This window comes from Loxodonta africana, chromosome 1, assembly GCF_030014295.1.
Source record: "Loxodonta africana isolate mLoxAfr1 chromosome 1, mLoxAfr1.hap2, whole genome shotgun sequence".
In the NCBI taxonomy this organism is placed as follows: Eukaryota; Metazoa; Chordata; class Mammalia; order Proboscidea; family Elephantidae; genus Loxodonta; species Loxodonta africana.
Window position 1 is genome coordinate 150,851,937 of NC_087342.1, and position 12,167 is coordinate 150,864,103.

Sequence of the window (12,167 nt, forward strand, 5' to 3'; positions counted from 1 at the left end):
ACTGCCAGAAATTCAGGCTGGATTCAGAAGAGGATGTGGAAATACGGATAACATTGCTGATGCCAGATGGATCCTGGCTGAAAGCAGAGAATACCAAAAGGATGTTTACCTGTGTTTTATTGACTATGCAAAGGCATATAACTGTGGGTCATAACAAATTATGGAAAATATTGCAAAGAATGGCAATTCCAGAACACTTAATTGTGCTCATAAGGAACCTGTACATAGATCAAGAGGCAGCTGTTCAGACAGAATACGGGGATACTGAGTACTTTAAAGTCAGGAAAGGTGTGTGTCAGGGTTGTCTCCCTTAATCATACCTATTCAATCTGTATGCTGAGCAAATAATCCGAGAAGCTGGACTATATGAAGAAGAATGGGGCATCAGGATTGGAGGAAGACTCATTAACAATCTGTATTATGCAGATGACATAACTCTGCTTGCTGAAAGTGAAGAAGACTTGAAGCACTTACTGATGAAGATCAAAGACCACAGCCCTCAGTATGGATTACACCTCAAGATAAAGAAAACAAAAATCCTCACAACTGGACCAGTAAGCCAGATCATGATAAATGGAGAAAAGATTGAAGTCGTCAAGGACTTCATTTTACTTGGATCCACCATCAACACTCACGGAAGCAGCAGTCAACACATCAAGACGCACTGCATTGGACAAATCTGCTGCAAAGGACCACTTTAAAATGTTGAAAAGCAAAGACATCACCTTGAAGACTCAGGTGCACCTGACCCAAGCCATGGTATTTTCAATCGCATCATATTCATGTAAAAGCTGGACAATGAATAACGAAGACCAAAGAAAAACTGACATCTTTGAATTGTGGTGTTGGAGAAGAATATTGAATATACCATGGACTGCCAAAAGAAAAAACAAATCTGTCTTGGAGCAAGTACAACCAGAATGCTCCTTAGAACCAAGGATGGCAAGACTGCCTCTTACATACTTTGCACATGTTGTCAGGAGGGATCGGTCCTTGGAGCAGAACATAATGCCTGGTAAAGTACAGGGTCAGTGGAAAAGAGGAAGACTCTCAATGAGATGGACTGACACAGTAGCTGCAACAATGAGCTCAAGAATAACAACGATTGTAAGGACACCGCAGGACTGGGCAGTGTTTCGTTTTGTGGTACTTAGGGTCGCAATGAGTTGGAACTGACTAGAAGGCACCTAACAGCAGCAACAACATGAAACAAAACGAGACTAAAGGGGCACACCAGCCCAGCGGCAAGGACTAGAAGGCAAGATGGGACAGGAAAGCTGGTAATAGGAAACCCAAGGTTGCGAAGTAAAAGTGCTGACATGTCGTGGGGTTATTAACAAATGTCATAAAACAATATATATACTGTTTAATGAGAAGCTAATTTGTTCTATAAGCTTCACCTGAAGTGCAATTTGAAAAAAAAAAAATTCTGTGTTGTATTAACTTTCCTTTCTAATAAGCATCACAATCTGAAGCAGTATTGATTACTAGTAAAGATCCAGTTTGGGGGTCAGGAGACATGGGGTTCTATCCAGGCACCACAATTAATCAAGCAGGTGAGCTTGATTACTTACCTTTGTTGTTGCTAGGTGCCCTCCAGTCATTCTGGACTCATAGCCACCCATGTGAAAGAGCAGAATTGCCCCACAGGATTTTGTAGACGACTGTAATCTTTATGGATGCAGATCTCTCGCAGAGCCACTGGGGTGGGTTCGAATGCCAAACTTTCAGTTAGCAGCCAGGTCCTTAAACATCTGTGCCACCAAGGCCACTTAACCACAATAATTCAGTCTAGCTTTTCGGGGCTAAAATATTCCAACACAATAAAAAGGAGGTACTTTTTATTCCTAAACCTTCCGTCCTTACAGGGGGGAGGGAAAGGCACACAATTCCATTTCTCAGAAAGGTGTAAGGTTGCCTGGAGCTTAGCACCTTACTTGCTGCTATCTGCCCCCTTTTAGGGCCATATTTGTCCCATGTATCAGTATTTCGAAATTTGTTATTGCCATCTTGCACATTTTATATTAAAGTTCTGATTTTAAAAAGTTTTTTCTAATTCCAAATAAAAAATGTTCACTTTAACAAGAACTTCTGTTTAATTTTATTTTCCTCACAATCAGTGCAGCAGGTAACTCTCATCAAGGGATCCAGGAATCAAGCTTCAGGCTAGAACAGGAACTAGACATCTAGGTTTGGAGGTTTCTTCCTAATTCCACAGAGTAAACCACATGTAAGAAGAAAGGATTAGATAGTAAGAAATGGTTCAGGGAAAAAAAATTCAAAATGACTAGGGAATAAGACCTATAAATAAAAATGTAAAGAATTATGATAAACTTGTTTGAAGAACGTACAATGATTACCAAGTAGAACTGTTCTCATTACAATTGAAAATGCATACAAAAATGGAAAGAACGTAAAGGAAACTTAGCTGTTGATTAAAGAAAAACATTTACTCACACTAAGGCTTGCTTAGATTCTTTCGTTTTATCCACAGTGTATATGGCTTTATTAGCCGAGGATTTTATATGTAAATGTGAAGAACAGCTGACAAACTAGAAGAATCGGAAAACCGAACTGAAAAGTGACTACAGAATCTCCTCTTCCAATAATTTTAAATAATTAGGTAGACATACTACAGATATGTATATAATTAATAAGTTCTCCTAGCTCACTATGAAATTTTGTAATTTTTGTTTCAAAACACGTTCGAGAAAAACGTTCAGCATCCCATTTTGGTGAGTGGCATCTGGGGTTTTAAAACTTTGCAAGCTGCCATCTAAGATGCATCAATTGGTCCCAACCCACCTGGAGCAAAGGAGAATTAAGAACACCAAAGACACAGGGAAAATATGAGACTAAGAGACAAAAAGGCCACATAAACCAGAGATTCCATCAGCCTGAGACAGTATCCAGCTACTACCAATGACTGCCCTGACAGGGAACGGAACAGAGTCCCTGACAGAGCAGGAGAAAAGTGTGGAGCACAACTTAAATTCACATAAAAAGACCAGACCAGACTTAATGGACTGAGACTGGAGGAACCCCCAAAACTCTGTTAACCAGGAACTAAAACTATTCCTGAAGCCCACTCTTCAGACAGAGATTAGAGTGGACTATAAAACATAAAATAATACTCCTTAAGAGTGTGCTTCTTAGTTCAAGCAGACACGCAAGACCAAATGGGCTGCTCCTGTCTGAAGGCAGGATGAGAAGGCACGAAGGGGCAGGAGCTCATTGGATGCCCACGGGAAACCACGTGCAAAGGGGGAATGTGCTGTCACATTTCAGGGACTGTAACTAGAGTCACATAACACTATGTGTATAAATTTTAGTATGAGAAATTAACTTCAGCACAATTTAAAAAATAAAGAAAAAAAAGAAACAGTGGAGACCTGGGGAACGAATGGACCCACTAATTGGCCATTTTGTTTCTTATGTATTTTCATTAGCAAGAGAAAATAACAACTAATCATGTAAATGTTTCCTCATTTGGGAAATAAATGCTGGTTAACCACCAAAAAAAAAAAAACTTCTAGAAAATTCAGTAAATTGGAGTTCATTAAAATTTTAAACTTTGGTCTGCAAAAGAAACACTTAAGAAAAGGAAAAGGCAAGCCACAGACAGGAGAAAAGATTTGCAAAACATATATCCAAAGGACTTGTATTTAATTATATGAAAATCTCCTGTAATTCAATAATACGATTAACGACCTAATTAACAAACTGGCAAAAGATTTGGCCACTTCACAAAAGAAATTAAACGAATAGCCGAGAAGCACATAAAAAGATGTTCAACATTATTATTCAAACCACAATAAGATACTACTACACACCTATTAAGACAGCTAAAATTAAAAAGACTGATCATAACAAGTGCTGCAAATGATGTGAAGTAAATGGAGCTCTCATACACTGATCGTGGGAATATAAAATGTTAAACTTTCAAAGAGTTTGGCAGTTTCTTAACATACGTCTACCACACAAGGCACTCTTCTAGAAATTTAATAAAGAGAAATTAAAATATATGTGCATACATAACAAGCGGCCATCTAAGATGCATCAATTGGTCTCAACCAACCTGGAGCAAAGGAGAATGACGAACACCAAGGTCACACGATAACTATGAGCCCAAGAGACAGAAAGGGCCACGTGAACCAGAGACTTACATCATCCTGAGACCAGAAGAACTAGATGGTGCCCAGCCACAACCGATGACTGCCCTGACGGGGAGCACAACAGAGAACCCCTGACGGAGCAGGAGAATGGTGGGATGCAGACCCCAAATTCTCATAAAAAGACCAGACTTAATGGTCTGACTCAGACTAGAAGAATCCCGGCGGTCATGGTCCCCAAACCTTCCGTTGGCCCAGGACAGGAACCATACCCGAAGATAACGCATCAGACATGGAAGGGACTGGACAATGGGTTGGAAAGAGATGCTGATGAAGAGTGAGCTACTTGTATCAGGTGGACGCTTGAGACTGTGTTGGCATCTCCTGTCTGGAGGGGAGATGGGAGGGTAGAGAGGGTTAGAAACTGGCACAACCGTCACAGAAGGAGAGACTGGAAGGAGGGAGCGGGCTGACTCTTTAAGGGAAGAGTAAGTGGGAGTACGGAGTAAGATGTACATAAAACTTATATGTGACAGACTGACTTGATTTGTAAACTTTCACTTAAAGCACAATAAAAATTATTTTTAAAAATATACATATGTGCATACAAAGACTTAAACATGAATGTTCACAGAATCTTGATTTGTAATAATCAGAAACTGGAAACCCAAACGTCCAGGTGAGTGGATAAACAAATTGTGGCATACCCATACAATGGAATACTATTCGGCAATAAAAGAGAAACGACCACTGATACATGCAATAACATGAATGAATCTCAAAATAGTTATGCTGAGTCAAAAAGCCAGAACACTCCCCCGCAAAAAAGTATGTACTATATGCTTCGTTTTATTTAAATTCTAGAAAATGCAAACAAATCTATAGTGACAGAAAACAGATCAGTGGTTGCCTGAGAAAGGCTTACAGACCACAGGAGGAAACTGAGCAGTGATGCTTTTATGGAACATAAAGTCAAAAAAACCAAACCCGTTGCCTTCAAGCTGGGCCCTGTGTGCTACAGGGTAGAACTGCTCCATAGAGTTTTCTTGACTATAATCTTTACAGAAGCAGACCGCCAGGCCTTTCTTCTCTGACGTTGCTGGGTGGGTTCAAACCACCAACCTCTAGGTGAGTTGTTGAGTGCGAACAGCTTGTGCCATCCAGGGAACATACACACAAACATATACACATACATATAATCAAAATTTATCAAACTGTACACTTCAAATTTAAATCTTATTGTATGTCAAATTTAATAATGGTGAAAAAATCTACAATAGCAGTAATTTAAAAAACAAAGAAAAAAGAAACTCCAGGTTTCTAGTCTCGGTCTCGGCCCATCTTACCGCTGGGAACCGGCCCTCCATCTCCTTAGTCCTCCCGCAACCCAAGACCGACACTTGTTCCTTCCCCTTCTGAGAACTCTGAAAGATTCACAAACTTCTACTGAGCTTCAAAGTATACTCCTATATCCCTAGGTCCTCAGCTCCTGCGACACAAGAGCTTCCACCTTCGCGTTCGCAATACTCAGTCTTATGGGCTAGTGACAAGCGTCCCTACTCACCGACCCACTCCCATCCACGTTCCCATTTATCCACGAAGCTTCGGCCGACGGAGTACATCTCGATCCTGAAATACCACTAATGGGCTCAGAACCACCGAAAACTGCGCCCCTCATACGCCCCACTGCCGAGCCATCCAGGTGACTCAGACACCCTCTGCGCGGATTACCTGCTACCGGCTGGCCGCGCCGCGGACAGTTCAGCCACCGCGGCGGGATCTTGTTATGAGCCATGTCTTGGGGCCGCGAAGAGCCGCCCCCCTCCACCAACGCTCGCCGTGCCTCTGCCGCCGCCTCCTCGCGGTCCGCTCGGCCCCGGAGGCCCGAGGCACCAGAATCCCGGCCGGGGTCGGGATCCTAGCCGCTACTACCCGGGTAACGTCAGGGTTAGCGCGCCACTTCCATTCAGACTCAACTCCACGGCTCCAGGCGAGCCCACAATGCACCGCAACTTCCGCCCCAAAGGCCCCGCCCCCTTCTTTCCGAGGTCATAGGGGAAGAAGCTCCGCGGAGGAGCAGGAAAGAGTTAAGGCCACGGCGAATGGGAGGAGCGAGCCTTGCCCCGCCCCGCCCCGCCCCGCCCCGCCTCGCCCGGCCTAGATGCCGACGAGCTCTTAGGACGCTTCTGTGCTTATGCTCACGCCTTCGAGCTAGCGGAAATAGTACGTTTTTTTCCATCCCTACCGCGGGGAAAAAAAAAAAATTTTTTTTTTTTTACCGCGGAGGGAAACTGCCAAATGTGGAAGGAAACCAGAACTCTTTCCACGCGTAGACTTTCTGCCGTTTTCATGAGGGCGTTCGTTCTAGCGATGAAAGGGAATTACCACCGCTACTACTCAAGACTCTTGGCGTCCCTTTTTCGGCCAAGGTTGGCGTCATGGCTGGATCTGAATTTGATTGGATATTGGGAAAGTTCTCCCTGACATAGATGGGGGAAGCAAGTTTTAAAGAAATTCCGAGGGCGAGGAATTGGAATACCAGAAATGAGTAATTTCTTTTCGGGGGTACTTCATAGGATTTATGCATGAAGCGGCTGAAATTATATTTCAAAACATTTTAAGAGTTTTGTTTGTACATTTCTGGATCAAAGTTTCAAAGCATACTTGGGAGTCTCAGAGGGCTCGTGTCTCAAAAAAAGTTACTAACTAATGTGTCTGACTAGCAAAGGCAGAAATTGCAGGACGGAGAACCACCTAGTGGTGTTTTCCTTTGCCTACCGAGTAAGTGATCTTTCCCTTCCAGTTAAGCAGGGGTGCTTGGAAGCATTTCATAAATACTATCCTGTAATAAGACCTTCTTTAGTTACCACATTAAATTAGTTAAAGTATTAAATATAAAGTGGGATAAGCATATTAATTATAAGGTAATGGTTTGAATTTAAGCACCCGTGCTACATTGAAACTGCAAGAACGTGAGGCTTTGGGGAATATATTTTCAAAGGGTGGGTCGGGTACTTGGCAGCTCAGTCCATGAAAGCCTCTTGTTGAGAGTCGGGATTCGCCCATAAAGAGGGCCCAAAGCCTATCTCTCTGAAGCAACCAGAAAAACGGGTCACACTCCTGGTCTGTCCTGATGTTGGAGATGCTAAGATCTTTTAATGAAAGTGTCGGGGGCAAGGCTTCCCAGCTGGGAGCTAAGCCCTGCCTAGGTTCTTGATTTCTACTGACCAAGAATGACCAGGAGAGGCTCAGAGGTTCCACACCAACAAAGGTTTATTAGCAACAGGAAGAAGAGTAAAGGCTTGTGAGGGAAAGACAGAGAGGGGCTTCCACTTACACTGTCTTCCAGTGTCTCCCCAAACAAAGGATTTTCTAGGTAAGTTTTTAGGTGGGGAAAAGGCATTTACCTTATTCATTAAATAGGTGGAGATTTCCAGGAGAAGGGGAGGGATTATGAAAATCAAATGCACACTCAGTTGGAATTCAAGATGGATTTCCTTGCAGAGGTTGTCGGAACTAAGATGGAGTCTGTCACAAAGGGTGCCGGGATGTTGAACAGGACTTATTCTGGGATGTCGTGCATGCGTGATGCCTCTGGACCTTGGTTCGAGTTCCAGCGAGGGGTCCCTGCTCATGTTTGTCTCATGTGGAAGGTCGTTCATAGGCCACGCTGATCTTTACTGCCTACGCTCTGCACCTGGTGGGGCCTTGAAAAACAACTCAGGAGGATTATCAGTAATTTATAGGTGGTCAAGCACACATGGCTTTGAAATGGTGCCCCTTATCTTGTCTAAGCACCTAGTTTGTTAATCACAAGTAGTTATCAGGTGCCAGCAGCAAAAGTTATATGGTGGTCTGCACTTAGGTTTAGAGTCCAAGAATACTGAGTCAGAGGCTATTTAATTCAGCCAGCCCAATCTGTTGCCTGTCTCAAAAGCGCCACTGCACCCCTGACAGAATAACAGTCCTTACAGTCTGCCCAAATGATGCCCAATTCCCCTCTCTGCTGGCAAAGTAGAGTGGATATCATGCCCAGAGTGGTGAAATATCTGCTCCCCAATTCTCCTCCACGGATGGGAAACGTGAGCCTGGCCCTAGAAGAATATCTTACATTCTCCTTCAGGGGATAACACCTTGGAGACTGTTCTCTCCACACAGATTGTGTCCACGCAGGGAGCTCAATCCTAGGCATGCAGAGCTTCCCAGAGGCTTTGTACCACTGGACAGTGAGTTATTGGCTGTTACACAGCAGTGCATGCTTAATTTTTACTCCACTATCCATTGGGAGGGTCCCCTGGTTCCCCTTTGCCCACAGTAGAGGGTAGAGTAGAAGAGTAGCATCCAAGTGAGTGGAGAGTTTTTCTCTCCATACCAGTAATCCTTCACCAGATGGATATTTCTGCCTATATCACTCTTAGTCCCAGATCTCTGCTATGTGGTAAGAGAGAAAATAGTTGTCCACAAAGGGACCAATGTGGCCAGGGGCAGCAGAGAATGAAATCTCATGAGCAAACTCAAATTCACTCTCTCTTCTTTCTGCCAACCACTCTGAGCCTACCAGAGTTTAAAGTCTTCTGTAGTACTCTTTCCATCTGGTCTCCTCAGAGGCTCCAGGTATTCCTTCAGTGATCGGTGACTTCCAAAGGCCCACATTCATGTCTACACATCAGGGTCTCAAAATGAAATAACTCCAGTTCTAGGGGTATAGATATGCACCCAACCCTGGCTCCTATATATACACGTCTGGTTCACCAGCCACAAATCTGTGTGCAAGAATATTGAATCTCTTGGCTGCTAACTGAAAGGTTGGAAGTTCAAGTTCACCCAGAGGCCCCTTGGAAGAAAGGCCTGGAGATCTACTTTCAACAAATCAGCCATTGAAACTGTGCATCCTATGGCACACAGTTCTACTCTAACACACATGAATAGCCATGAGTCAGAGCTGACTTGGCAACTGGTTTTTGGTTTGGCTTTATTTTGTATAAATCAGCTAAATCTTGATTCTGAGTTCTCTTCCTGCTAACCAGGTAGGAAATTCCAGATCTGTCATTCTTGGGATTTCCTGCCCCACTTCTATTCCTAGAATTACATCTTGGTTTTAGGGGCTCAGACAACACATTTCGAGGCATGGGGCAAAGGGCAAGAGGGAAAGTTTCATACAGTTTACACTAGTCCTTGGCATGGCCCTATCAGGTCCAGCAGCTCTCTACTGCTTCTCAGTCACGTTGAGGGGATAGTCTATCTTTTGTGAGGTTTGAAACTCTGCTCCTCATGCCTTCTTTCTCTGAGAGCACCTACAGCCATTCCTCTCCAAAGCACTACAAGGGAGCAGGGCCTGGATCTGGAAACTAGAGCCTGCAGTAATGGACAATACCTTCCTTCACTAAGCAGACAATCCCAAAGCAAGGATTAATAAGCGCATGCGGCTGGATAATGTTTTGAGAAATTAATTTTTTTGGGGCTTGATGACAGAATGGACATATCAAATGAGGGAAGCATCAAAGATGACTCCAATCTTTCTGTGCCAAATACGAAGGTCTCTAGCTATCTGAACAGCTCCAAAAATCCTGAGACTATTATTTGAAGTATAACAAACAGCATTCAAATGTATATATTGGATTATTTCTCCTGAATAGTGAAGAGTTGGATGTATTTGTATTAAAAGACTAGAATTCCCCATAATTTCTCTGCCAATGAAAACTGAACCGTGTACGGACACTGGATAGCACTAAAAAAAGGTAATCCAACATCTCACACTAGATGGCGCTGAAAAACTAGGTAATCCAACCTCTCATTGCCTTTCGGTCGCCAGAAATGTAGGTCAGTGAGTCAGATTCTCTATTTACACATGTGTGTCCCTCTTCCAAAGGTTGAATTTGGCCCCGGTTCACCAATTTCATAATAATAGAGGTCAGCTCGACTTACCAGATGATTAAATAATAGTATGACTAGCAGGCCACCTCTGCTATGCAGGGTATATAAATTTCTTCACTGGAAAGTATTAAAGATTGAAAGGAAAACAAATAACTGCTTTCTAAACATTGCTGCCAAGGCATGAAGATTTTCAGAGATATAAATAACTATGCCTCTGTGTGCTGTTAAAAAAAACACACACACTCAAACTACTGTTTAAATGATGCGGGACATTGCCTTTTCACTTGAGAATAACAAAATTTTACCGGTGAATTATGCCTTACCACGCACAATGTTTATACAAAGATTATGTCATTTGAGCTAATCCTCACAACAATTCTGTGAGGTGGACATTGCTAGCATCTCCATTTTATGGATAAGGAAACAGGCTCAGAAAGGTTCATAAACCTCCCCAAAGACTTGTAACCAGAAAGCTGAGGAACCAGGCTATAAGGTGATGATGTGAGACACTGGAGAGAGCCAGCAGAGACAGAAAACGTTTGTTCTAATGCAAGCTCTGCCACTCATGCATATTAGGCCTTAAGAAAAAAAATCATCCTTAGGGGCCTGGATTTTTTTTCCATTTGAAAAAGGATTGGATGACCCCTAAGGCCTCCTTGGAAACCCTATGGGGCAGATCTACTCTGTCCTGTAAAGTCTCTATGAGTCAGAATAGACTCCAAGGCAGTGGGTAAGGCCAAAAGGGAGCCCTGGTGGCACAGTGGTTAAGAGCTTGGCTGCTAACCGTAAGGTCAGCAGTTCAAATCCACCAGCTGCGCCTTGGAAACCTTACCAAGGCCAAAAACAAACAAACCTGTTGCTGTGGAGTAGATTCTGGCAGTGTGTCTCCAATTTAAAGGCATACAATCCCGGGATCTTCTAACAGTCCATATTCTGATCCAGTAAGTCTAGGGTGGGCCTGAAATTCTGTGTTTCTAACAAAAACCAAAAACCAAACCTGTTGCTACTGAGTGGATTCCAACACATAGCAACCCTACAGGACAGAGTAGAACTGCCCCGTAAGGTTTCCAAGGAGCAGCTGGTGGATTTGAACTGCCAACCTTTTGGCTAGCAGCCTAACGCCTAAACACAGCGCCACTAGGGCTCCAACAAGCTCCCAGACGATGCCAGTGCTACTTGTTGGAGGATCAGTGGATTTCCTATTGTGAGAAGCTAAAGACTAACGTCACGAAGGGATAATATTGACCCAAAACTAAAAAACAGGCATACTGTATCTGCATCAGTGCTTAGAGTTTGAAATATTCACTCGTAGCTGCCTATTTGAAAGCAGAACTTTCTCGCTTGGTATTATATTTGGCATCATTTTATGTTTATAGATTAATTGGAGCCTATCAGATCCTATTTGGGAATGAAACTTTGTTATTTCAGTTATCAGTCACTAATATATCCTTATCATTTGCTTCTTAGACGAATTGCTTTTTATTCTTTTTCTTTAATTGTGCTTTAAGTGAAAGTTTACAAATCAAATTAGATTCCTATACAAAAATTTATATGCACCTTGCTATATACTCCTAGTTGCTCTCCCCCTAATGACATAGTACACTCCTTCTCTCCACTCTCTATTTTCGTGTTCATTTGGCCAGCTTCTGACCCCCCTCTGCCGTCTCATCTCGCCTCCAGACAGGAGCTGCCCACATAGTCTCAAGAGTCTACTTGATCCAAGAAGCTCACTCCTCACCAATATCATTTTCTATCCCATAGTCCAGTCCAATCTGTGTCTGAAGAGTTGGCTTTGGGAATGGTTCCTGTTTTGGGCTAACAGAAGGTCTGGGTACCATAACCTCTGGGGTCCTTGTAGTCTCAGACCATTAAGTCTGGTGTTTTTACGAGAATTTGAGGTCTACATCCCACTGCTCTCCTGCTCCTGCAGGAGTTCTCTGTTGTGTTCCCTGTCAGGATAGTCATCAGTTGTAGTTGGACACCATCTAGTTCTTCTAGTCTCAGGCTGTTGTAGTCTCTGGTTTAAGTGGCCCTTTCTGTCTCTGATCCATAATTACCTTGTGTCTTTGGTGTTCTTCATTCTCCTTTTCTCCAGGTGGATTGAGACCAATTGATGCATTTAGATGGCCGCTTGCTAGCATTTAAGACCCAAGACAGCACTCTCCAAAGTGGGATGCAGAA

General features: G+C 43.1%; 1 protein-coding gene across 10 annotated transcripts in view; it reads right to left on the minus strand.

The window, feature by feature from the left end:
• RNGTT (RNA guanylyltransferase and 5'-phosphatase) overlaps positions 1 to 6,122 on the minus strand; it is a 351,931-nt gene extending 345,809 nt beyond the window's left edge. For 4 of the 10 annotated variants that reach the window (XR_010322529.1, XM_064288903.1, XM_064288911.1 and 1 more), the window contains exon 1: positions 5,844 to 6,121. Coding sequence is in view for 7 of the 10 variants with exons in the window: in XM_064288903.1 (XP_064144973.1) it covers positions 5,844 to 5,907 (64 nt within the window). In the remaining 3 variants the exon portion in view is untranslated. The other 6 variants (XM_064288922.1, XM_064288898.1, XM_064288919.1 and 3 more) reach the window with 4 other exon arrangements.
• Positions 6,123 to 12,167: the final 6,045 nt, after the last annotated feature.